The sequence below is a fragment of the Buteo buteo genome, chromosome Z, assembly GCF_964188355.1.
Source record: "Buteo buteo chromosome Z, bButBut1.hap1.1, whole genome shotgun sequence".
Classification (NCBI taxonomy): Eukaryota; Metazoa; Chordata; class Aves; order Accipitriformes; family Accipitridae; genus Buteo; species Buteo buteo.
In genome coordinates, this window is record NC_134204.1 from 37,220,856 (window position 1) to 37,248,597 (window position 27,742).

Consider the following 27,742-nt stretch of genomic DNA (forward strand, 5'->3'; position numbering starts at 1 on the left):
AGGTCACATTTCTTTCCAAGGACCTGATGAAACTGCACTTCTTTCTTCGTTCATAAATCTTGGAACTCTGGGTCATTCATAGAGTCATATTTTATACAGAATGTATTGAGGTTCTCATAATAGCCAAATCTTTTCACTAAATAATTTGGTTTTGGTGATTTCTTTGCTCTTAACCAAGGATAACTGGAACATAGAAGTGTAGTAATATAAAGTTAAATAGACATGAATCTGAAACAAAAGACCAGAGAGAGAAATTTCATCCAGCTTTCTGTCTTTAGAAGATCTCTTTTCACGTCCTAAAAATTCATGTTTACAAATTCTCCTGATATTTAGGTAAACAAAGTCTTCTAGGCTAGGAAATGTAGAAGAATATTTATCAAATAGTGAAGGATATGTTAGATTTAACAGAACATGATACCCAGCTCTTCTTCAACTGGATTCCATTGATAAGGAAAATCTTAATTTTTAAATGGATCTCTTCAGGTTACATCTACATTCTTAGAATTCCTGAAACTGAAGAAACTTCATATGCATGATTTAAAAATTGAGCAGGTTTTGACGATATCTTAGACGCAAATTATATAGCAAGGTCTGTATTAGTAACAGTGATCTGCTGAATGGTTTTAGGAATTTTGGAGGTATAAGTTAAGATGTAAGACTGATTTTGTTGTGTTTAGTTTTCAAAAAAACTATGTGTGTGTATGCGTATGCACAAAGACTGTTGTAAGAGTTTTTTTAGAAACTGTGCCCTTACAGTACTTTAATTTGAAGTAAGTATCATTGCATGGTAATTTCTAGTGGTCTCTTTGGGGAGAAGAAGAGAGTAGGGAGAAAAGAAAACAACAAACAAAGAACACTGTTCATATAAAAGTCGTATAAAAGTCAGTAGCAGAATTTCATTGACATAGAGGAGCAAGGATTTGATATATTCCCTGACTCTTAAATGGTTTACATTTCAAAACACTCTGCATTTCATTTTTGAAAGAAGAAATTAAAAAGTAGTGATACAGTAAGAAGTTAATCATTAGCTAAATTTATGTAATTCTCATGGTTTAAAAGTCAGCAACATTTAACAGTTGTAGACTTCTTAAAGTAACAGTAATATAAATTAAAATGATTATAACAGATTGAAGCTGGTGATTCTTTTTAGTTACTAATGTAATTGTACAACTTATGTTACACATAGAAGTCTTTTACATGTAGCTGAGCAATGAATAATACGGAACAAGTTGGTAGTTGTATTTCTCTTAATAAAAAAAAATAAAGTTCAAGTAAAAAAGTATTAATTATATAACTTAAGTATAACTACATTTCCTTTATATATTGGCACTATTTCTGTCTTTTCTGTCTTCTAGGTCTTGTTGGATTTTTTTTTTTCCTTTTTATAATAAAATAGTGCTAAGATTTTGGTGAAATGAACAAAAAGCCCAGTTTTCTTTTAAATGTTCTTTTCAATGCATGGCTTGTCTACTCCTCATTTTTTTTATTTTCCTTTTTTTCCCTCTGTGTAGAGTTTTCTTTTAGTTATAAACTGGCCTTTTGCTGATCATAGGTGGAAATGACATCTGTTTGTAACTACACGTGACCTAAATTATGCAAAATGAGCAACAGAAATTATTTAAGGAACAGTCAGCAAAAGCATGGGCAAGTTTACTCTCTGACAACATTCCTGTGCTTGTTTGCTGTATGAAGAATTATGCTTTTTTTGAAATAAATGCTTGGTATTTCTAACCTGGGATTTTTTTGTAGGAAGTGTGAGTTTATAGTACACTTTAATGAAAATCTTCATGTTCTTCATATAAAGAAATAAAATGGTAAGGCCCATTAATCTGTTTCTGTCAAATACTAACCTTACTAGGGTGTCTGCTTGCTTGATATTAATCAACTGTGGACCATCCCATTTCTTGATTGGCATGAATTTAGAGAAGTTTGGGGTTGCTTAACCTTTTTTTACACTGCCTTTTCTGATTTTTGCCAGTGTACCTGATTTGTTTAACTTGGGGCATATCAGTAAGTGAAATAGTAGGAACAAGTGATAATTGTACCAGGTTCTTTCATCTCTATTGAATGAGTATTTGTGTTAAGAGTATGCTCAAACAGTTGCAATGAAGTCAGGTTGTCAGAACTTTGCTAAGTAGGGAAAGTATGTGTAAAATAAAACTTTTAGTTAGTCTTGAGAAAGTTGTCTTCTGGATCAAGCTTTGTTGATTGAAGACTTTACTGTTTCCTAGATGCTTGTCATTGCTGTCACAGCACTGCTGGCAATAGGGCTTTCATGACTTTGCCCTAATCAGTGGAATACAAGGTCAGCTGTGTCAGCTCAAGCCACTTATATTGACTTTTTAAACTAACCTGTCCTTTTATTTATGCAGTCGATTAGGGAGGGAGTTTGTGCCATCCCTTCTTTCAGCCATAGTGTTGAGGTGCTAACCTCCAGCTGTCTAGATGCGTTGACCATCTGGGAATTATATTATCTTCATCTGGCACAGTTGTTGCAAGATGAATGTCTGTCCCCAGCCTTAAAGCACTGCGGAGGATGTTTGAGCTGAAGCATTTCACTTTGTGATTGCCATAGACTGCCATAACAGGCATATTGCAGTTGCTTATGCTAAGGTAATGATGTTTTGCCTTGTGGTTGTAACGCAGTGTGGTATGATCACAGGCAGTTAATGAAAACTCAACTGACAAAGAGTAATTTATCAGGCCATGGTAACTTGACTGCTCTTGGTCATATGTAGACACATGAGTCTGCTGTTGGACGTTGGGAATGTGACTTAAAGATAGCTGGTACCAACAAAAAGTCGTTTGGTCTGAACAGGTTTTGTAACAGGGCCAAGGTGAGCAGCATGCGGCAGTGTTGTATTGTGAACGGATTGATAGCTCGGAAGGGTCCTGGAATTCAATGGCTTCATGAAATTACATATCTGCCTTGAGTAGTACTGTGATCTAGAATAACCGTCTATTTTTTCTCTAAGTCTTCAGTTTGACCACAACATTCGTGCTGTCTTGAGTTTATGGACATAGTAGATACAAGCTGTAGATTTACATTAAAGAGGTATTTTTTTGAGGCAGTTTTTAACTAAGAATATGTTTATTGACAGAATATACAGTTAAGGTGGGTTTTTTTGCCATGTTTGATAGGCCAGTGATACTTGCCAACTTGAAATTTCACCAGAAGCAAGTCTAAGAGGTAAAATATTTTGTCAAGAAATTTTGACAGCATGTTAGATACAAAATACCATAGTAGAATAAGTTGCTGCAGAAGAAACATCTGTATAAAACAAGCATTGTTAAGACTGTAAATTTGGGTTTGGAAAATAGGTGGTGGTGTGAAAATGTTAGTTAACACTTTGGGGTCTGGTTTTGATGATGGATTCACAAGTCATTTACAAAAGCAGAATTATTTACAGCTCTAACACTTTCCTATAATATTGGTAATGTTGTGTTTCTCTAGGCAGTTTTATGTAAATGATTTGTTATGCTTCTGATTTTTTGTTACTAACATAATATACCTGTACTATCATTTTCTAGGTATTTCAACAGCCATCTTTAAGTGAGTTAGAGTGTCTTATTACAATGCAAAAATCTGAAATCGAGCTTTTACAGGAAAAATTGAAAAAAGCAAGTCTTAACATAGCAGAGCATAATTTGTATGCTACAGATACCCTGGAAAGCAGCAATATAAGGACAGGAAGAAAGCATGAGGTAGGATAGTTTTATTGTCTTGTGTATTTGTGTCTAAGTCAGGCTGCTAAAGCCAAGCATTTTTGCTCAAGGGTCCAGATAATAATTTTAATATCTGTTGATGCTGCTTATAATTCTGGAAGCTTGTTTGAATGGTTCTTGTGTTATCTGCCAAAGACTTGTTAAAATAGCTGTTGGGAGTAGAAGGTTTTACCTTATTAAATAATGAATAAGGGATTCTTAATTAAATGAAATATTTGAAGGATAAATTCTTTGTAGGTTCATTAAAATAAACATTTATCAAGTATTTTGTGGTGTTTATCAGAACAACTGTATTTCCCTGGAAGGAAAATGAGAGAAATAGAAATGTTTATTACAATGAATTTATAAATGAAAAAGATTTTTTTTTTCAAATTCTTAATTTTTGAAGTATGATGTAATATTTTTTCTATGAAGAATGACAACAATGTCCTTCTGAAGTTTGTACTTTCAACTTTTTATTACTCTGTATAGTGCTAGACTGCCTTTTTCAGGATGACTTGCTGTTAAATTTAGGCACCAGGTAACAGTAACATCTATAAACTATAGCGAATGAAATAGATCTGTAAATAATTTTATAGCTTAAATTGATTCATTAAATTAACCAAAGTTACAATGTTTTTCACTGTGTTCAGCCTTTTCCTCATCTAATTTTTTTTCTTTTTATTGTGATTGTATAGAATATGGGAAACTTGGAAGAGATTTCTGTAGCAAGGAAGCAAATAATAACATGCTTCTGTGTGGTATAGTCTACAAGGGTCAACCATCATGTTTTGCTTCCTTAGGAATGTCCTGGTTTTCCCACATTTGGTATCTCATAACATTTCCATTGAAAACTGTATGGCTTGTTCTTTCTCAATACCCTGCACTGTATGCTAATTTCAGGAAAAGGCATATTTTAGAACATTTGTTTAGGAGCATGTGGTGGTGCCTCTGTGAAAATGTGTTCAAGAAAGGACAAAATGCTGCACAGGCAGTGTAGAGTGAAGAATAGAAGGTGAGAAACATCCTTGCAAACACCAAGGTCAGAGAAGGAGAAGAGGGAGAAAGTGCTCCAAGTGCCGGAGCAGGTATTTCCCTGCAGCCCACTGAGAGGACCACTATGGAGTGGATGCCCACACTACAGCTTGTGGAAGAGCCCACACCAGAGCAGACATATTCACTCATGGAAACCACAGTGTGCAGAGAGGAGTCCATGCTGGAACAGGTTCTTCTGACAGGAACTGTGACCCATGGAGGACCCACTCTGGAGCAGGTTTATCCTGAAGAACTCCAGCCTGTGGAAGGGCCCCGTGCTGGAGCTGGGGAAAAGTGTGAGGAAGAAAGAGTGGCCAAGAGGAGCTGTTATGGACTGACTGTAATCCCTGCTCCCCACTGCTCAGCAGGAGGTAGAGGACTCAGGAGTGAAGGAGAGAAGTTGAGCCTGGGAAGTAGGGTGGGGAAGGTGGTGTTGGTTTAATATTCTGTTTATTTCTTACTACCCAAATCTATTTTAAGTGGCAGTAACTTAAATTAATATTCCCCAAGTCGAATCCTCCCATGACAGTGAATGGTAAGCAATCTCCATTTCTTTGTCTCAACCCACGAGCTTTTTCATCCTATTTTCTCGCCCTGTCCTGGTGAGGAAAGAGAGTGAGCAAGCAGTCAGGTAGGTATTTGACCCTTTGCCAAGGTTAACGCACCACAACGTCACTTCTTGTTTCCTCAGAATAATGTAAATGAGAGTACTGTGTTTGCCATGAACTGATCACTGTGTCGGGAATAAAGCAATTACTCTCCCTTGAGAAATACTAAATACAAACTTTAAAATCCTATTGTAGAGAATCTTTTTGTGTTTTGAGATGTAGATCCTAGTCATGCTCTTTCAATACTCAGGGTTGTTTGATAATGTGCACTTCTTCACATGTGCACGCGGTCTCTGAAACTTTTCGGAACTAAATTGACAGGCTACAAGTCCTTTGTATTTAGGCAAGACAGTAAGGAAAAATGTAGAAACATTCTGGCTTTAGGATCACAAAATATATATATAAAATAGAAAAGGTAGTACTGCTGTCTCTACTGATTTTCCCTTGCAATGAAATATCTTCCCATTACCTTGTTTTTCAGTCTTCTATGACAGAAGTATTCATGACAGAAGTTATTAGCGTGTGATTTGACAGGAAGAATATGTTGGATATATAGTTCTTGTTTTACAATGGTGATCCTTTTGGCTTCACAAAGACTCTGTCGTGTTAACCCTTCATCCCCCCTTATATGTATTCGCAGAATACAAAGAACAAATAAGCATGGAATCACTTCTGATCAGAATGACATTGCTTTGATTACTTTCTGCTCTGAAAAGCCAAAGATTTTGAAAGAAGAAATAATTGGAAAGATGTTAAAAAGAAGGGCCTGGCACAAACCAGAAACTTGCCACTAGTGTGATAAATTGGGGTGTGTGGCCATATGACTGTATGCTTCTACCTATGTTTGGTTCTGCAGAATGCAATGACATATATACATCTATAGGCTAGTGGTGTTTTTTGTGAATTGCAAAAATTCAAATCCTTTGCCTACAGTCATACAGAGTAATAGAAACAACTTACTCAGTGAGGCAGATGATATGGTGGTTAAAAGCTTTGTTAAATGTGGATGTGTGGTGTCATTTTTCTTGATATTGTTAACTGTGTACTTAGAGGCAAGGGTAACCCTTATAGTCTAGTCTCTGTGGAAGGTGGTACAGCTGAGTGCCATTTTGTATGAAGACTTAAGAGTCAGTTGCTCGATCTTCCTAGTTCTCTTTTTGGAGCTTAAACTTTGTAACTTTGTGAGCTATGCATGATTTGTGTTACCTAATTAAACTGCCATCCATATGTCTGCTGGCTGGTTCAGTAACACAGACCTTGGTTTTTTTATAGCTAAGCTTTCCCATTGTATGATGCATGGGAATTATAATTGCCTTTTATTGATATACATTCTATAGCATTCTTCGAAGTCTATAATGTCAAGATATTAAAAGGCATGAGTTAACTTGCAGTTCCTGTTGAAACATAGTGAATCAAGAATTTGCCATTTTTCCTTTCCAAAAAACCCCACTTGTATCTTGTCAGCCTCTGGTTCAGCTTCAACAATGTTTCTGTTTCTTCAACTGATAAAAAAAATCAAGATTTCTGCCCACTGTCTTCAGTGCTGTATCCTGGAAGACATTGATCTGAGCTGTGTGTGTGGAGGAGCTCTCTGAAAGATTTCAGTAAGAGTTCCAGCTTCCCTTGTGGCTTTTTTTTTTTTTTTTGGGGACTTCATCCAACACAAACCTGTTGAATTCAAGAACATGACTATTTCCATCTTTGTCCCATGGTGTCTTTCACTGTGCAGATGGGTATCAGTATGTTGTTTAGAAAGAGGCATCTTTTCTTTTTCTGCTTACTGTACCTCTAGTAACAGTTAATGTGTGTCGCATCCACTTACCAGCTATTTTTCGCATAAAATCTTCTGTCACAAAGTTTCATATCTATCAATATTACAAAGCCTGTTTATTTCTGGTTTTCTGCTATTTGGCTTAGTCTTTGATAAACATGTTTTAGGATCATTTGATGAAAAATCTTTTCTTATCCTTTAATGACCTGGATTAATGTTCTTTGCTTATAAAACCGGACTTTACACCTAAACATTTAGGAGATGTTTAAAACATTACAATTTGTATATGAATGTAATACAGGTATGTCTAAATTTACTGTAGAATATGAGGACTGAATTAAAAATTAGATGCTTAAACCTGGCAGCAGCAGCAAAGTTTGCAGTTGTGAGAAGGGTATTACAGATGCCATCTTCCAAATTGAGTTTTGCAACGGCCCCAGGCAATCAAATTACAGTGTATTTTACTACACAGTCTCTTCTGTCTTGGTAGGAAAATCAAACTGCCTTCTTAGCAAAGATTGCCTTCAAACTACTGAAGTGTAGCTGTAAAGCCCAGATCCAGTTTCTTCTACCCACAGACCTCTAGTCTGCTCACTAAACAGGTAAAAATGTATTCAAACAATAGAATGTTTCTTAATACCCATCACCAATCCCACATGTTCTCACAGGGAATTGTTTCCATGTCCACGAATAGCTAGAATTCTCTTTCTCATTTTTTTCCATGCCTTGGCCCTGTGAAAAAGATTCACAGCGCAATCCCAGGTAGCTATATATAAAGTCTCTCTCTGTGTGTGTGTGTGTGTGTGTGTGTGTATATGTATATAAAAAGAAAAACTGTTGTGTATTAATTGTATCTGATCACATTTGATTAAAGCAGCAAGACTGAATTTTTACATTGTTCTGCTTTTTCTTCTCTTTTCTCCATTCCTCCTTAGACTCTCTCTACCTAATTGGTCTTAGCAGTCTGGTGCTGGTTGGTCCACTTCTTTTCCTTTGTTGTCCTTCTCTTTGGCAACAAATGCAGTACTTTGAGCTTTTATTCCTGATTTTAGAGAAATTCTGTATTTTCCAAGTATTCTGTATACAAACATAAAGTTTAACTAGGAAACATTTCTTGAAAAATATTGCATTCTTGATTTTTAGGAAAAATCAGTATGGGTATGCAATAATTAGGAAATGTGGAATATAGGAATTTTATTTGAATCTTGGTTTTATTCAAGAAATCTGGGGTTTTGAAGATGAGTATGTTTTTTAATATGTTGGTCTTCAAATGTTCTGCTTCAGACACATGAAAGGGATCAGTTTGGTTTTGTGCAGTGTTAACATCTTTGCTGATTAATATCAGCATCTATTAACTGAAGTAAACTTTTGGATCTCTCTACCAGAATTATTAGAAAAAAACATAAATCAGTAATTTTACTATTTCAGAGAGATCTACTCTTAGTCAGTACAATGCTATACTGACAATATAAACACATAAATTTGGAAATATTGTTTTAAATGTTCATTAAAACTTTCTTGTAGTTTTATCTGTTATATGAGGGAACTGACAGGAATATACAAAATATGTCCATTTGACATTCGTATTTTAAATGTACTAAAATTCGTTCCAGATGTTAGGGTTTGGGTTTTCTTTTTGTTTGGGTTTGGGGGTTTTCTCCATCTCATTCAGGCGCATTTCAGAATCAAAAGAAACCGTACACGAAAGTACAAAAAAACCTTGGCAATATTTAAATTCTTAAATATGTGATATTGTTATTTTCTGATATTTCATGATTATTATTATTTTTTCCCTCCTTTTTGGAAACTCATACGATTTAAAAGTAAAGTGTGACATACAGTGTAAAAGTGTTGAAATATATAGTATTCAAGAAGACCTTATCATAAATTTCTTTTGTTGTAAATCAGTTATTTTACAGTGGAAATGGCAGCATGCAATGACAACAATCACAAATAATCTTAAGTTTTTGTTTGACTTTATGTATTTACATAATAGCATTTTACCTTATTGGTATTAAGTGTGTGTTAGTATTTCTCTGTCCTTACCAAAGTTATTCAGAAAATCAGAAAGTCTAATTTGATGAGGTCTTTCTTTCTTTGCCATAAGGACATATGACACAGAATGAACAAGAAAGCTGCCCAGTTTCAGTGTTACTTTTGCATATTCTTTCTCCAGATTGCTATATGAAGCTGTACATAATATAAACACATATTCTTGTCTCTAGTTAGTCACATTATAGTTAATGACCATATGGTCATTATGGTATAAGATCTACTGTCTGTTGTATTTATATTCCTCAAGCATATTGTTCCTTCAACTTCACAGTGTGTTAAACTATTTCAAAGGGAAAAAATCCTTTCCCTCTTGTTTCTGGTTGTCCTATCAAGTGTAACCTTGGACCCTTATAGAGCAATTAGACCAGCCTCTATCCCCTCCTTTGTAATGAGGTTTCTTGCATTTCTGAGTCTATAACCCTTTAGTCTTCCCTAATGGGACATCATTATTCTGAAAGAAACAATGTAAATGTAAATGAATATTCTCATTAACGAGTCACAGAGAAACCTTTAGTGGTAGCGCTGTGGTAATTCTGCTTGTTATTTCTCTGGTATTCCATGCAGATTTTTTTTTTTTATAATTCATTATTAGTATTCAAAATTACTTCTTCTTTAATTCTGCATGTCTTTCATAATCCGGTGTTCCAACTAGTTCAACCATGTCCTTGTTTTATTCTCCAGGAACCACCTGTGAAACGTTCAAGGTCTCTGTCCCCAAAGAGCTCTTTTAGAGAGTCAGAGGAGCTAAGGAAGCTTAAAATAGCTGAAAGAAAGATTGAAAACTTGGAGAAGACACTACAACTAAAGGTGAACATTAAAAAAAACCCAAAACAAAACCAACTCTCTAGCTATAAGCTTGCATAGATAAAGATATACCAAAATAAACAGACATTTTAAAAATGCAAAATGCACATATCATTATGGACTGTAAGTGTGTTAGCATAAGAGAGCACTCTCCATTAGTTTGCCTTTTTCCTTTACTGCTAGAAATCTTGTGTTGGTAGTCCTGCAGTCCTGTGGAAGCCTAATTTGAGCTGTCATCAAGAATACGTACTTGTTAAATACATTTTCAACATTTATCTGAGAATATATATTCTGAGAAATTAATGTACGCATAAAGAAATAAAGTGAAGCAGAAAGTATAAAGAATTTTTTAAAATTTTTTTGTATAGTGAAGCCAGGTTTTTAAATGCTGAAGTCAGTTAGTTGGAACAGATTTACCTCTTATACTCTTGGAAGTTATGGGTCAGAAGTTGTTGTTCTAACAAATGCTGTAAAAAACCCCAACAACACCACCCTTCCCTCCTCTTCCCAACCCTTGGTAGAAAAGCTTAATTGAGCATGTATTACAATTTCCCATTTTGTCTCCATTTTATAAATTTTTGTTCATCTAGTTTTTTTACTTCAGAAATAGTACCTTTTGAATGACCTATTTGTTTCAAATTGCAACTCGGAATGCAAAAACCAAACCCTGTTTTCTTAAACATTTACAATTCATCCACTCTCCCCTCTCCCTGTGTACTTGAGAGAGTTTACTGTAGTGTTTTAACACACATAGAGTATATAACCAGGAAAGATGATTTACACTTCAAATTCAGTCGTACAGGCCGTCTTGCTCCTTGTTCCCGGGAGTCAGAAGATTGAGTTTGTTTTGTTTTTCTCTCTGTTGAGAATCTGAGGCAGCTCATCCTACCAGCTCTACCTGAGAACTGGCCTTTGGTAGGCCTCCTCTTAGTTGGCCTGCCAGATGCTCACTCATGCTACAGATTATTCTGGCACTTTGGACTACCGCTGTTCCGCCCTTGGCAGCAAAGCTCACACATCAGTGTGTATGGTTGCTGTCTTAAATAATAGAGTTCCACATTTCTTAGTGTTTTGTTCTGGAAAGACAAGTGAAGAGAAGTACTTAGATTTTCTAAGCAGATACAAGTCTGATGACCTCGTAACATAATTTTTATCGTTTGCCGTACTGCCTTTGTCATTTCTTCCCTTTCATCTTAAAGCATAATTTAGGAATCTGTGCAGCTTTATTATGTTGCAAGTATGGCATCTCAATTTATCACAGCTGTTAATCCATGAGGCCTTTAAGGGCTAAGTCTTCTATCTCCCTTTGAAACTGAATATATGAACTCCTTGCATTTTCTCTAGGAAACCTACTTGGCTTCATTTGCAGAATGTTTTAACTGATTGAAAAGAAGCTGTAGAGGCCCAGGTATTAAATACTGTTCTGGCACTACGTTCAGAATTCAATGAGGCTGTTGCCAGCATGACAGTGCACTCGGCTGTCTTAACATTAACATCAGAATAATTCTATTGGTATTGTATGATTTCTTGATATTAACCTTCTCTCAGGCATTACTTCCAACAAAGAATAATGCATGAGATTAACATTTTTGAAACTGGTGCTTGCATTATTACATCCTCAAGCAAAGTGTTGACTCTATGATTACTTGAAATATACTTGCTCAGAAAAAAAAGCTTGCTCTGTCAATAAACATACTGATGATGCATATCCTGAAGATGAAATTGTGACTTTATCCATCAGTCCTTCTGAAAAATTTGTAACAATAAAAAAAAAAAAGCTGAACAGCTTTATTTACAGGGTTTTCAGGAACAGAAATATTTGATGGCTGTCGGTATTACAAAGGAACAGAAAAGGGCAAGGTCCCATTCATAGGATTTTTCCGGTTCTCCTCAGCTGACTCATTTCTGGCCAAGGAATTGGCTCTTACTGTCTTTATTGCTAATAAAAATACGGTAATCATGTAAGGTCAGCATGTCCTTAGTTTTGGTACAGAATTGGCTTCATTTCTGCACTCCAGGACATAATAAAAAGCAATAGATTTACTTATTACTTTACAGTAATACCTGATTGCACCCTTGTTTAGGGAAGAGAGTGTCAGAGTAAATAAGAGTATTTCATGGATTCTGAATAACAAATTGTCAAGCTGTTACTTAGAATGGTCCAAAGCATATGTACATCAATCTACTGGTGGTCTTTAAGAAGTGGGTAGGAGTTTGGGTGCTGAGAGTTAAATATTGTTGTGAACCAAGAATATGTTCTCTTCTCCCATATTAAGTTTCTAGAACTGTGATCTTTGCCGTAGCCTAGAGGAGATATTCCTGGCTTTAACTGGAACATTTTCAAAAGCGATGGGAGATCTTCCCTTTAAATTTTCTCATCCTTTTTGTTTAAAATTCTAAAATTTTGGAGAGAATTAGAACTAGAATATGTATATCAGTCTTTAGGGCCACCTTAATAACTTGTTTATGTGAGGGAGGGCACACTGTTATATTTAGTTTAGATTTCATATATAGTCCTGTTCCATGTAGGTGTTAGATGCCAAAAATATATTAATATTGTGGCTTTTCCACATAACTACTTGAGGAAAAAACTTCTTGTAATGGTCAGGTTCCTCACTTCTTGTCAGCCTAAGAAGAGTAGTCAAAGAATTGAATCCGTATGGTTTTTAAATTTCCTTTTAGTTCAGTTTTTACTGTAACAGAAGTTATTACAGGTCAATTTCAACAAAATTTTGAAGTAGTGATTAGAATCTTCTGGCTTATCTGAGCTGTCTGCAACTAACAAAATGACTTTTTTTCACAGGCAGTTGGGTTCTTCTTCTTGCAGATTGGACTTTGTCTTTTTGTCTTTCATTATGTCCTGGGAAGTACTATAGAATGACAATGGAGAGCTGGAGAATAACCTGGAGATCCAGCACTGCTAGAGATGGCTGTTTTGTCCCATTTTCGTCAGTGTATAGAAAACTGTATACAAGACAGTTTAATTATTAAAAAATACAATGTAATTCAATCAGAGAGAGATAGAGTTAACATTGTGGAAAGTACAGTGTAAATTTAAAATTCTGAAGTGCTTAAGAATTCAATAAAAGAGAATGATTAGGACAGTTAATTGTCTAATTTCTATTTCTGGAAGGGACGAGCAACTGATAGGGGAAGGGAATAACTGTAATGGAATGGATAATGGAACAGGTAAGCAATAATGAAAAACCTAGATTCATAAATAGAAAAGGCCAAATTCTACACTTGATTGCATCTCTGAAGGGGCATGACACTAATAAAGTTCTGAGGATTTATGTGGAAGACATTATTTTCCAGTACCTTGCCGGGCTTGATCAGATTTCACTAGCAATATCAAACAATTTCAGAACAATGATTTTATTAACTTCTCCTGAAAACACAGCCTCTGTAAGTGGATTCTTGTAAAAATTTCCTGTTGTAGTGTCAAGCAGACCTTGGTAATAGTCTCTATGTCCTTCGTCATAAATTTATCCTGCTATTTGTGCAATTGTTTTTAATATCATTGTAGTATTTATACGAGCCACTTAAAACCAGTCAAAAGTACTTTTTAAGCAATTTATAAATTTTTCTGGTTTAGAGGTTGTTTCAGAACAAAAAATCTACCACCACTTTGGGAAAATATTTAATGGTAAGGTCACTTTGGTACCTGCTTCTATACCTAAATCTGCTTTTTGTGTTACTTGAGTCACTTCCAGGAAACTTCTGGAATTTTATATACAGTAGCATCTGAAATTTTAGCTGGTATTTTTCAGCTTTGTTTATGCTTTGTTAAAGCTGGGCTATATTTTAGAAGCCAAGCTTAGTCTAGGTACTTTGTAGTTAGCACTACTGTAGAAACCTTTGCCATGTTTTTGTAGGGGGATTTAATTTTTGTTGCTTGCAGCTCTGACTATTGATGGATCTTATTTATTGACTAATGCTGAAAAGCCCTCCTTGCATATAAGAAGTAAATACATGCAAATAAATTATTGTGATTTACCTAGAGATTAAAGAACATGTTCTGTAGTTGCTCTACAAGCAGAGCTCCCATTGAACTAGAAATGAAGCACTGAGTGTAAATTTTACTACAGCATAAAGTCTGGTGAATTCTTTACTGCTGTATGCCAGAATTTGACTTGCTTTATACTGTGGAATGTCCTCTTCTAAATGTTCATTTTTTTCAGAGCACAGTATTGTCACTTAGGAAAATCTCTTTCGTTATTCTGTAATTTAAATTGGGGTATATCTTAATTTTCATTCTGTAAAAAGAGAGTACATTTTTTCCATATGGTTTTGATTGTATAAAAGCTATTGCAAAATTTGTTTTTATATCTGGTTTGTTACATAACTAAAGGACAAAGTCTGGGTGTTGCAGGTTTATATATATTTACAGAAATAAATTAATATATGAGGAAATCTTGAAGCCATCTAAATTTAGGGTTTTTTTGATGTGGACTTCAGTGTGGCCAGTGTTTCCCTCAAAAATACACAGATTATTTTTCCATGGGAAAAGAAAAAAGTATTTTGGAGGAAAAGACACTGCCAACAGTCCTTTTTCAGTCTATGTATTTTTTGATGTATTAGGCCAGTGCATTCACAAGAGGAAAACTGACATTTTGATAGTAAATTTTTTAAAACTTCTCAGCAACATGAAAAAAATATTTAAGTAAATTTTGCCAAATGAGCAAAATTTGCCAAACTAGGAAGAAGAAAAAATTGACCTGGGGGATTATGATTCCTGATCTTTCTCTTTAGATTTCTGAGGCTTTTGGTAGTTAAACACAACTTTTGTTTCATATAATTCATGTGATCTCTTGCATATTGCCCAACTCTAATTTTGTTTTTCTGGTGCTATACAGACTCAAGAAACTGATGAGCTAAGAGCAGCCCATGAACAACGCGAAGAGAGGCTGCAGATGTTACAGACCAACTACAGAGCACTAAAAGAGCAATTAAAGCAGTGGGAAGAGGGTGATAGCAGGTAAGTTACATAGCTCATTAAAATAATTTCCCTTACACAAGAAATCTGAGCAGAAGTATTATATAGGTATTCAAAAGAGAATTTGATTTGAAGGAAGAAGCTACTATGTGTTGATCAAGACTTTATCCTTTATTAAAGCAGAATATATGGCATACCCCTATATGAGAGAAATTACAGTTGAAACCAAGAGTAAAATGTATTGAGCTGACACCTTGACTTATTTTATTTAGGATCTCACTGTAAGCCTGAGTACTGGACAAAGATCTGCTAGGGCTGCTTATTTATGCTTGTTTAATTCCCCAGTCGATTAATTTGTTGACTGTGTATGTTTTTAATTTTCTGTAATAGAACAATTGCTCCTTATGTTTCAAATAGTTTTAAAAAATAATTCTATTCATTAAAAATATAGAAATAACAGCTTCTCTAACATTTAGTGATCCAAACATTAACTGAAGCTAATCCTAAAATCCCCTTCTTAATAGGGAAAAAAAGAGTATGTGCATGAAAAGCAGGGTGTTTTCGTCTGTTAAATGACTACAAAATCAATTATTTCTGATCATTCTACAAAAATATTGCAGTAACATACCGTTATTAATGGAAAGAAGAGTCTACCACATCAAAATTTAAATAGTAAATATTCTCTGTATCATCCTCCCTTAAATTCTATACAGAACAGTGAAAATTTCATGCAGAGATTCTTTTTTTTAAGTCCTTAGCAGAGAGGATTTTTGGTAAACAGACACATTTGGAGGTATGAAGACATTTCTTATCATTGCAGTTATTAGACATGGCTGAGGTACAGTTTTTCAGGCCCTGTTTCAAGAAAGTAATTTGAGCAGGTCCTTACATCCTAGCGGCTTTAGTAGGACTTCAGCATGCACCTACAGTTTAGTAAAAACATATGTGTTTTACTAAAAATAATTCATTTTGTAATTAGAGTAATATTGACTAATCTTGACACAAACTTTGTAATTCTCTCTAACTGAAAAGAGAGTCACAGAAATTGCTGCAAAACTGGTAGCTGTTCAGAGAGTCTAGGGTAACATAAAGTGTCCTATTGTGAATGATAAACTGTCCCTCATATATAAGTAATGCTTTGGCCTGTCTAAGTAGATTTGCATTGCTTTGTAATACTATGGTATTTACTTAAGAATAGTTTGTCTTTTAAAAAGAAAAAAAAAGTGTGGATGAAAATAATGATAGGGTCCAAATCTGCTACAGGCACTGGTAGCACAGGAAGATTTTTTGAAGTATCAAAGCATAAATAACAAATAGATTTGTTTAAATAAGAATGAAAAGGTTTTGTTTCTTTGTGAAAAACATGGATGATTTTATCTTCTAGCTCACTGTTTTAAATTCAGTGCAAGCTGGAAATTACTGAAACCTACTGAATGATAGTTACTTTATGCAATGAAATTATTTAATTCTGTGTCTTAAGCTAAATAGGCATTCAAGGTCCACCAAGAGGCCAAGGCTCAAAAGATAGAAAAATTCATCCTAGATAAAGACAGTGAAATCAAACTTGATGCACAGTGAAGCACTGAGTGTTCCAGTTCCAATAGTTCAAAAAAAGGAAGAAAAAGAAAGGGAAAGAGAGACAAAAGCAAATTCTGTTACTGTTTAAAATAAATGTAACCAGCTTCCGTCCTGACAGGAATGTATTTAGCAAAAGTAGATACTGGGGAAGGTGTAATACTAAATCTTTATTAGTTCATCTGATTTTTTCATCTATAATTAAGATGAGCTGAAAATTACAGGATTTTGATAATTTTTGTCATCAGAACAGAACTGTATGAACCCACCATACTAAAAGAGGTTTGTTTTTCTTTTTTAATATGCTTAAACAAAGTACAGTAGCCAAGACACAAATAAAAACAGTCTGTAAATGGTAATGCCTTACACTGTTACTTTGGTATCTCAAAAAGCTTTGTATCTCTGGTGTAATGTAAATAGTGCATTAAGAACTCACTATCAGGTACTTATGTGGCACTTCTGATCCTATGTAAGTGATGGAGGACTCCATTCTTTCTGATTCTTCATAGATTAGAATCTGTTATTGAGATGGCAGCTGATGGCACCTAATCCACCTGTCAGTGTACATACAACTTCCACTGATGTACGTGACTGCAAAGATGATAGGAGCCTTAAGAGGTTACCACATTCTCAGAGAGTTTATTTCTATGTCCAGTAGGAATTTAGATTGCAGAGAGTTTTAAATTCATTTTATAAAGGATCTTTTAATACAGTTTTTATCTTTTGCATTATTAGAGTATATAAAAATATTGTAATGACAGAAAAATTGTGAAATATTTTTGTTTTCTTTTTCTGTGCTTCTAAATTCAGTATGCTTTTTCCTGATGCATCATCTTATCCATAGCGAGCTTATTGTCTTATTAGACTGTAGCTCAACAGTGTGATTTAGAGTGGACATTAGTTTAACTTGCAGATTGGTTTGCAGGGGTATTAGGGGACCTGATGGGTCTCCCATTTTTTTGCAAGGGATTGTGTGACTGTTTCACCCTCTGCTTTCTCATACCAGTATTGTAAGGAATGTTGACAGAATGAATGTGGGTGACACTGCTCTGCCACATGTCAGTTGAGAGCCTTGGTGCCATACTAGCACGATGCCTGTCTGCAACTAGGTAATTGAACTTTTCTATTACACAGCATTTAAGGTTTCATGCCTCACAGAATGCATATGTCATACAAGATTTGTATTAAGTAGATGCCGCAGTTTAAAATTTGTGTTTTCTGAAAGCAAGGATACTTTTATTCTTGTGGTCCTAAAACATGTAGAAATTTGAAAACAAACTCTTTTTACTCATAAACAGGATTGAAAGCAGTAAAAGCAGATACCAGCATGCAGACACCCATCAGCTTTGTCAAGAGAATTCTGATGCTGTGTGGAATGAACTGGCTTTTTTCAAAAGGGAACACAAAAAGCTGTTGATTGAAAAGTGAGTTTGTTTCTTAAATGGTGTTTACATAAAGAAACATTCTGCTCTTTTTTTCTGAAGATAGTGCTTTGCAGGCCACATAAGAGGAATTCCTTGCAAAATTCCAAGATAAAACCTTCTGCCAAAAGCAGAAAAGGAAAACATCAGCTCTTTTTTTTTTTTTATCCCCTCCTCTTAAATCAGTGACAAGTTACAAGTTTGCTAGCACTAACAGAAACTGTATTCCATGATCTAGGGATTGTGTTAATTAATGTGGCTCTCATCTGTTGGAGGTGTCGCTCTTCATTAGCCTGTATTTTACACACTGCCGTGCTTCATTTTTGGAATGAGGTGGTGAGGGGATAACCTAGCCAGCCATCCTTGTTTGATCTCTGTGATACATACGCAATGCAGAATGCCTCAGCTCTCTTGGTTCCCTGCCCTGTCCTGCTAATCCCAGCTGAGCTCATTATGGTGTAGCCTTGCTGCTACTCCTGGAGCCAGAGCTGTCCAAGCTAATTACTGGTAGCAGCAGAGCTGCCTGTTAAGGGTCTGGTGTGGATCTGCTAACATGGTCCTTGGTAGTGACCTGCAAAAAGCACGAGGGAGTTGCTTTCTTTCTTGCTGTGCACAGCCTGTCCTTTGGGTTTAGTGCTGATCCCTTCACACAGCTCTTTTAGCTGTAGTAAGTGTAAAACTTGGTGAAGGAAACTCTTACTTTAGAAAACTTTGATCTCATAATTCATAGGCTATTATACTCAGCCAGGCAAAGTAAGAAAATGTCCTTTTATACTAGACGAAAGGAAGTTAGTATGATATAATTAGCCCTTTGCTGCTATTTAACACTTTCTGTAAGTTGTTTTTTTTTTTTTATTGAAGAATCAAGACATCATAGAAACTTTTATTCAGACTTTGTTTTTGTCAGCATTAAAGAAAATGTGTTTTCCCAATGGATCACAGTGTAAACCGATTTTGTGGAGATACCATGAAGGCTGCTATCACAGAATTTCAACAGCAAATTGTTTTGTAGTATATAAGTCCTTGGGTTGCCCATAAGCTGCTTTAGCGTATTACATACAATATTGCCAGTAGCTGTGTTGCATGGGGTATTCCTATATCCGCCAGTTACAATTGTGTGCCTGTTCTTGTCACTTCATTGTCACATCTTTGTTTGCTGTTTTGAAACTATCACAACAAATTATCACATGTACTTCTTTTGTTTATTTTTATTTTTATGTAGGGAAGAGCACTTTCTTGCATACACGTAATTGCAGTTATAATTCTCCTTCCATCACCAATCAACACATGCACCATAGGCAACACTAACTCAGGAGCAGTAACATAAGCCTCTCCTTTTCACACAAAGCCATGAAAGAGAGATTGCTTATGTATTGTGCACACCCTGAAGGTTGGTACAGTTGGACTGTTTTTCTAAAGCTCCCGTGCCAGTCACATTTATGGGGAGCACGCTTATGCCTAATACATTGCAGATCAATGGCCTTGACTAGATTGTGGTGAAGTGGCATGAGCAAACAGTTAAGCTCTTAGAAATACAGATTTTTTAAGTCAGAATGAGTTCTTAAATTCTGCATAGTACTTGGTAGGAAGCCAGTGCACCATTGTGATCATTAAGGTGAACTCCTTGTCTGGGTTTAGGTGCTTTTTACTCCTTTTGGGCGATGTAGCTTATTGGTAGTTGAAGTAAGGAAGAAATGAATACATAAATCCTGTGGTTTTTATATCTGCCTTCAACGTCTGTCTTTAAATAATGACTGTCTTTAATTGGTTGAAGTAAGTCAGCATTTCAAGTTCTGAGCCCATTTTCTTAAGAAAGTCAATACTAAATTTGGTGTACTTTTTAGACCTGTGGATAGGTCTGCTTTATATTGCATGTATTCTTTCCTAAGCTGTGTGGGTAAAGGATGTGATCTACAGAGTTGTACCAATTAATTATGTGTGATTTTACAAGCAGTGTAAGTAAATCAGGTTAGCCCGTAGTTTTTGTGGATGCACTTAGTTTGATAGATCCTACTGATTGTTAGCTTAAGTTGATATAGAACACATGTAGGCCAAATCCAACTCAGCATTGCTTAAGGAAGAGTGTCAGTGTATGGATTTTATTTTGGTTTAAGTCTGTTTTAACTTCTGTCTCTGATTAGGCGAGAGAATTAACGTTAGGAAAACACGATTATTTGTTCTTGGTTGGTTGTTTTACCTGTAAGGAAGATTTTCCTATGCAAAATGTCTTTAACTTGCATGTACATTGCTCTGAAAATAGATGGATAATAAATAAAGTATAGGGTAAAACCAAGGAAAGCCTATTGATGCATGTCCCAGGCTCCAAAGTGCAGTCATTACCAGTATTAGCACACTCTAAATAATCTGCTTGTAAGTTATGAAATCTGTTTTTAAGTCCGGAAAAACTGGAGTTGCTTGGGAATTCACTTATTCTGGTGGTGCCTAATTCCAAATCCTGTTGAAGTTGGTGGAAAGTCCTTGTGTCAGCCACTACTTTCTGTCAGGTCCTTCCTTTTGTAGTTTTCTTCTCATCACAGGCAGGGATTGCTTTGACTTTCATGTTAACTATTAAACACTGTGCACCTTTCAACCTGGACACTAATACAACTTTTTGATTAGTAAAGAATAGTATGTGCATGTTGTATTACTTTGCAGTTAATAATGAAATATGTTTCAGAGCCATGGGCTGTATCTACAATTAATGATGTATAAATTTGAGCCATTTGTGCATATAAAAGACAGTATCTCTATATTGCTACAATCCCATACTGGATTAGTAAAATATAATAAAATTTAATAATCAGTAATCTGTGATTATTCAGTGTGTGCTCAATGCTTTATGCATATCTTTCTCTTGATTTTCCCAACATTACCCTGGAAGGAAGAGGGGTTTTTGCTATTAATATAATTTATGTTTGTACTAAGTGCATTAGAGAATAATTATTCTCTGACTTTATAGAAACCATTTTTGGTAATAGTTTTACCTGACTTCTTTATTAAACCTCCTACTATTTACTTCTTCACAACAAATATCAGATTATATTCCACCATGTGTATGATGTGGATTGAAAGCTGAATTTTTGATTTGAGTTGTAAAATCTCATCTTTTAAATTCTTTATTATTAAAACAAAAAGGTCCAAAATTTAAGTTCACTTTGAGAAATGAACCAGTAGCTAAGAAAACAGTCGCAACTCATTGTCTTAAGAAATCCTATGGCAGCTACCAGGTAAACTCATGCCAAAATTGAAGAGTTACAAACAGGAGCACAAAGCAGTAGTTGAAATAAATTCCCTAAGTATTCTTTGAAGTGTTTATTAATGCTAATGGCCAAATGAAAACAATTCCACAGCTTTGCTAGGATGTCCCATTTTGGTGTTCTCAATCTGGGTCATTTTCCCTATGAAGTATGCAATACCTGTGTTATGTTGCAGTGATTTCCTGTTAAGTACCATGTTATTGGAGGCTACAGAAGCAAGTATTGTATTGATGTTCATGTTCTATGTTAAGAAAAATATGCTATTTGTTCACTTTTTCTCCCCCTTAAGCAGACCGAAAAACATAGCAGAATTCAAACAGTAGTTAACACTTAGCTGAGGAAGAGAGTGACCCATGCTTGTATTAATACAATATTTTTATTTAAGCTGCATGAAACTGCTGAAAACTTGCAAGAGAAAGATCTAGTAACATAAAAAAATTGAAATTTCTTTTATTCAGCTGTGTGACCCTGGTGCTTTGAGATTCAGCATCTAGCAGCTGCATAGAACTGGAATATTTTCAATGAAAATAGGCATATCATTTTACAGATAGATAATTTTTTATAGATACATATATAAACATACACACAGATATTTATAAATCTAGTATAGTTCTCAGTTTTAGATGGATTATTTTTAATCTTGGCTATTAAGTGCTAAATGTTGTAACTTTCTGTAGAATTGTATTGACATATATGTCCTTTGACATTGTCTTCCCAAATTAGCTAGGTTCATCTTTTTATCTATATTATTTGGATTTTGCTGAAATTCAGGATAAGTTAGTATGTAGCATGTCCAATTGAACTGCTACTTGATTGCAAGCTAGCTAATTGAAAATACTTTGGCATTTTGTATTAAATTCTTGTCTGCTGAAATATAGGGGCACCCTGTCCCTTTGGCCTTTATGTACAGACTTGGAAAGATATATTTGACTGTGTATAAACTATGGTGGAAGCTTTACAATTTTACATCTTTTGTTCTGGATTACTTTGTAGGAGATCTTGTAACTGATAAAAGCAACACTGAATTATTAGACCTAGTACATTCTTCAGCGTAAGACATTATAACATAAGTCATTATCTTCACAGCTAACTGGAAATTGATTGTCTGTATGGTGTGGTCATACACAGCTAGTGATAAGGAGGAAATGTGTATAAAGTGAAAGAGATAGCCACATCATTCAAAGAACCATTGGTAGTCATTCTTTACTCTGAGTGCCTGAGTAGTTGTGCATGTCCTCCCATGTAGGAAATGTGCTCTGGATCTTTGAAGCATGTGGAGTTAGTGTAAGCTTGGTAGCATCCTTAATTGGCTATAGCAGCTACTTAATAAAGGTTTTTTATTAACTTTGCTTTTTTAGGAAAACAAGACCTCATGATTTCTTCTTTCCTTATTCTTTGTAGAGTCAAAGCAACTGTTCTATACCCTGTCCACTGGCATCTCACCAGCCAGTTCACAGTCCCCCCTAACTTGGGACCAGCAGCAGCATGTGATGCCTCTTGCCATTTCTAGCTAATCAGAATGGGTATGGTGGAGGAAAGCTAAATTTACCGTTCTGGAATGGTGGCAGTAAGAGACACAAGCCTAGGCTTTATTAGTTTCTCTGCTTCCTGAATGTGCCTTTTTTTTTCTTTTTTTTTTTTTTTTTCTTTTTTCTACAGGACCTGCTGAAAAAATGCAGTTTTTATCACCTTGACAGTCTCTTTGGCTAACCAGGAAATATCTGGTCATCAGAGACTTTTAGTTTTTAAACCTCTGTTGTGTGCAATGTCCAAATACCACAGTAATTTTTTTCTTTGTTCCACTTGATAGCTATGTTGTGTACAAAATTAATTTGGAGCAAAGCACATTCATGCTACATCAGTGTTAAAAAGTGTCACCTACAGAGTATAGCGCTTCTGACATAGGTACTATCTCTGTAGAGTAATCTCTCTGTTCTTCATTTTTAGGAGTGCAGGGACATAGCAGGCTTCTTACTGCAAAACAGTTAAATCTAATGTCTCAGGCCTCTTGTTTACTTCTTACTGCAATTAGTAATTCTATACTGCAAAGCCAAATATAGTTAAAATAATGATGTATAGGTATTTCTTTAGGTTTTGGATGGATAAAAAGATAGCTAAATCTAAAATACCACCTTTTGTTCCACTGAAAACGATTAGAGCCTAGATTCTGCAGCTGGTGTTAGGGAGTTCTAACAAAGGTACACGCTTACTGACTGGACTGAATGTTGCTCAGTGGAAATGACAGGCTCAAAGTGTGAGAACTTGAAACACTGAAGTTGTTGGCTAAAACCACCACAAATAATTTAAAACATAAGAGAACAGCACCATTAGTTGTACTACAGGGTGCAGTTTTTAAAAGACATTTTCAAAGGACTGAAGTCAGAACTGTAAATGCCACATGAAGTCATTTAGGGGCTTTTGCGTAATTAACTTACATGGCCACCTTTTGTGAAGAGAATTATTTTTGCTTTTCTAGCAAGCTTCCAGTTACATTTTCACAAGGCACTGTGTCAGCTAACTGAAACAAATATATTGTTGTTTTCCAGTGAGAGTGATCCGTCAGGGATGATGAGATTAATGATCTTTAATTATTAAGCTTGTCTCTAGAACTTTTCTTGCCTGTGTCCACCAGATCTTGTAATTTCCTGTGTCCTAGCTAACAGACAAATTTGGGAGCTTGCTGTGGTTCTGGAAATCAGATGGATTGATCTTTTTCTTTTCTTCTTCCATATTTAATCAGACTTTTCTTGTCTGTGGGTATTAGTTCAAAATCCAATTGGTGTTATCAAATCTTCATAAGCAGCCTGTAGTACTTCAGGGCCTTCTCATACATGACGAAACGATGTCATACTGAAAACATGCAGTCATGCTGTTAAACATTCTTCCAAAATACATAAGCAGGGAAAGGCAGAATTAAAGTTGCATTAATGATAAAATTTGGGCATCGTCAGGGACAAGACTAGCAGAGGGATATTGGAGAAAGGTAGTGACTCTAAGTTAGCTTCCCGTAGTATTGTTTGCATAGAAGTATTGCCTGCCTTGCTGTTGAATCACAGTGATTTCTGTAGATTATCTGAATGTTACAGAAATGAAATATTGTACTGTTGGTAAGCACACTGCCTGCGAGAGTGCTGTTTTTTTCTTATCTTTATTGCCTAGACAAAAGTTCTTCAGCATTTAGAAGGAAATATCTGATTTATCAGCCTATGTATATATAAAAAATAAAGAAGTACTAAGTGTGTCTTGTTGAACTGTACTGAATGTTCATAGTAAGAAGCCTATGAACCTACAATCTGTAACACCAAAGCTAGTAACATAAGCTGTCAGGCTGCTATATTACAAGAGTAATGAGGAACTGATAAATATAGGTTTCTCTCCAACACCTCCTATGGCATTCCTGGGAATTCTGGTAATGGCAGCACTGCTTGGTGCTTTCTGGCAACAGCTCAATTCAGCATACAAGGCTAGTTTTCCATTTTTCTTGCATGGTACTGCTTTTGGAAGGGAAATAGCAAATTTTCAAGTTTAGGTGTATCTCAGCTTTGGAATTTCAATAACTGAATTTTGCAAAGAAGTAGACACATTAAGTTTCTTCAAAGAGTGCAAATAATATTTTCAAATTAAAATTATTAAGCAATGTTTATGTATTCTTGCCTTATCCCTTGAACTCTTTCCTAAAGTGTACAGTTCTGGAATTCCAGAAACTCCAATGTGGAACAAAGTGGACCTTTATTGTGGCCCAGCATGATCTTTGTGATGAGCTACTTGGCTCTCTTTTGCTGCATGAGGCAGAATGTGCATATACATACAAAAAGTTTAACTTATCTTAATGTTTTCGGATTTTTTTCTAATTTGTAAAGAGTTCAGAATGTGTTTTCTAAGAAGTATTATTGTATCTGCTTTTTTCAAACATAGTCACATGAGAATAAACATGGAATCTTCCAAATTTTCCTAAAACTCAAATATTTCAGTGTAAGAAATAATTTAAGAAATTGATTTGCATCCTTACTTTGCATTATTGGAAACTAGCTCCATACTAAAAACAAGCTGTAGGTAATAGAGACTTTGGTGTGTTGGTGATCTGAGGTTTATATAAATGTTAAAAGCACTGATGGGACAATAAAACTCTCTTGATATTCATGCAGTGGAGTCCTCACCCTGTGTGCTTCTCTGGGTTATGTTGATTACACTGGTACCCCTGTCATGGCCCTTCAGGCTGAATTCTTTGTGAACTAAGTACAGGTAAACACTGTTTATGATACTGCTCTGATGTTATAAAGGAATGAAAAAAATTAAAATTAAAATAATAAGCAAATTTCACACAATGTAACTTTTTTTTAAACACCTTTTGATCAGTCATCTGGGTCTTATGCTACAGTAAAACAAATAAAAGATTACTAAGTGATAGGTAAAATTTTGGACATGGGTTTCTGCCAACCTTTTGCAAGCTAAAGGTTATGCTGCATGTTGAAACTATTTTAGTCGCTAGTGCATCTTTGGTTGAGTGACTATTAATTTGAAATATATCTCAAAACTCATTCTTGACAACTATGACACTGTTCACTTTTTTGTTATGTGAACAAACATTGGATTGGTGTGTGGGGGAGCTGCTTTTATCCTTTTTTGCTCCTGAATGTGGGTTGTAAATCAGAGAGACTTTACTTAGCACCAACAGATATTGCTTCCTGCAATTTTCATCCATCCTATAAGTGACTGAATTGGGAAACAAGAATGATAAAGACATATTTCTGGGAAGTGAATGGACAAAGTAAGATAGATAGCTCAATGACTCTATAGTCAAATATTCCATTTCCTTGGTTAATTAAGTCTACAACTTTCTTTGTGTAAACTGTAAGTTTACAATTTTCTTCCTGTAAAGGAATTCCAGTAAATCATTCTGAATAGTTTGAATGTTCACAAAATGTAAGTAACACTAGTACTTTTTTGCTTTACTCTTCTTTTGGCAGCGTTATCCCCAGACATATGTAATGGTTTTTGTTCTCTCACACGGTCTAGATCAAACACCTGCTCCCAGGTTTACTCTCACCTCCCAAGGCTGTCAGTTGACACATAAATATACAGACACGTGAAAAGAGTGTATTTTGCCCTTACTGCAGGCAAATGTTCTCGAATCATAATGCTATAGGAACAAAGTGAAGAATTTCTGTCAGAGTAATATTTCACATGTAAAAGTTGGATAAAGTTTTTGCCTAGCTTCGTTTTCATGACTCTAAACTATTTTTGAGTAATAGAAAATTAAAATCAGTGTTTGTGTTATGATGTATCAGACTCCCTAATTTATGACAGCCTCTTCCTATGTTTTCTGTATGGACTTGTTACAAAAGTATGTGTAATGTGCTTGTGCATTCTACTCTGGTTTTACAGAGTAGAATTTCTACCTTTTTGAAGACTCTTGAACAGAGTACAATTCAGTTTTGCTTACCTAGAAGACCTTTCTGTGTTGATTTGCTGTCTTTCTTCTCAGGCTCTTTTCTGAGGGGAAGAAAACAGAGCTGCTTCTGCTATCCCATTTTCCTTGAAAGGGTTTAGGCTATTCGGCTTAAGCTTTGGATAAAAAAAAATTCCCTGGCACTACTTTGACCCAGTGTCTTTAAAACTTACTTATTTTGGTTACTGTCATAAGCAACATTACTGTCCCTTTTTAAGGACCCAGGTAAAGAGCATGCAAAGCTTGCTCAGCAGTCTTTTTCTGTCTGATTTTCTTCTTAATTTGGCTTTCCAGTCTTAAACAATCTTCCATGACTCTGGAGGAAAACATTTGAAAAGGCAATAGTTAACCTCTTGGACTCAGAGGAAGGCTTCCCCAACTGCAGCAACTCCTGTACTAACCCCCTGATATCTGTCCACACCAGCAACAGTATGCATTAGGAGATTGTGGTTGGTTCTGCTTATTTCTCCAAAGAGTCATCCTGCTGCAGTCGTACAACATGTAATCCTTGGGAAGGAGTCAGTTTCCTCAGTGGGTTATTCCTTCTTATGTATTCAGCTCTATTAGAAATGAGATTCTCTGCTTGGTTTTATTTTCCAGATAAAATTCCCTGGGACAAATGGAAAAAAAGTCTTATTGTTTATTTGTGTGTTTATTTTAGACTGCCATGAGCATCGTCTCTTAATTCCTTTTATCTGTATGCAGAGGAGTGTAGGAGTCTCCTGCTGCCCCTACCTGTGAATGCGGAAAGCTGCTGATGAGCAATGGCTGATTTATGGGATGTGTATTACTCAGGAGGCAATGGTTTGCTAGAGGACTAACTAGAGTCCTCTGGCAATGGGTTAACCTAGGGTCAGCAACTCTTGAGGAGGGAACCCTTTAAACTGGTAAGTGCAGAGAGAAAGTTTATGCTATAGTTCAGGCTATCTTTCTGAATTACCTTTACTTATGCATTGAGACCCAAGTTAGATTTGGAGCTGTGTGAGGGCTCCTGATGGTATCTTTAGAACTGCTGACAATTAAAAATGATGACTACTAGGAAATTTTGTTCTAGCAAGAACGTATAATTTGCAGAAGCCCTGCTTATATGCAGATGGTACAAGCATTTCACCTATTCTAGTAACTT

The 27,742-nt window shown here is 35.4% G+C and overlaps 1 protein-coding gene across 5 annotated transcripts in view; it reads left to right on the forward strand.

Moving 5' to 3' along the window:
* Positions 1-27,742, forward strand: part of CNTLN (centlein) — a 199,485-nt gene that overhangs the window by 86,748 nt on the left and 84,995 nt on the right. Inside the window, exons 10-13 of one of the 5 annotated variants that reach the window (XM_075021816.1) lie at positions 3,532-3,705; positions 9,856-9,981; positions 14,835-14,956; positions 17,788-17,913. In XM_075021816.1, the coding sequence (XP_074877917.1) occupies positions 3,532-3,705; positions 9,856-9,981; positions 14,835-14,956; positions 17,788-17,913 (548 nt within the window). The remainder of the gene's footprint in view (positions 1-3,531; positions 3,706-9,855; positions 9,982-14,834; positions 14,957-17,787; positions 17,914-27,742) is intronic. The other 4 variants (XM_075021817.1, XM_075021818.1, XM_075021819.1 and 1 more) reach the window with 4 other exon arrangements.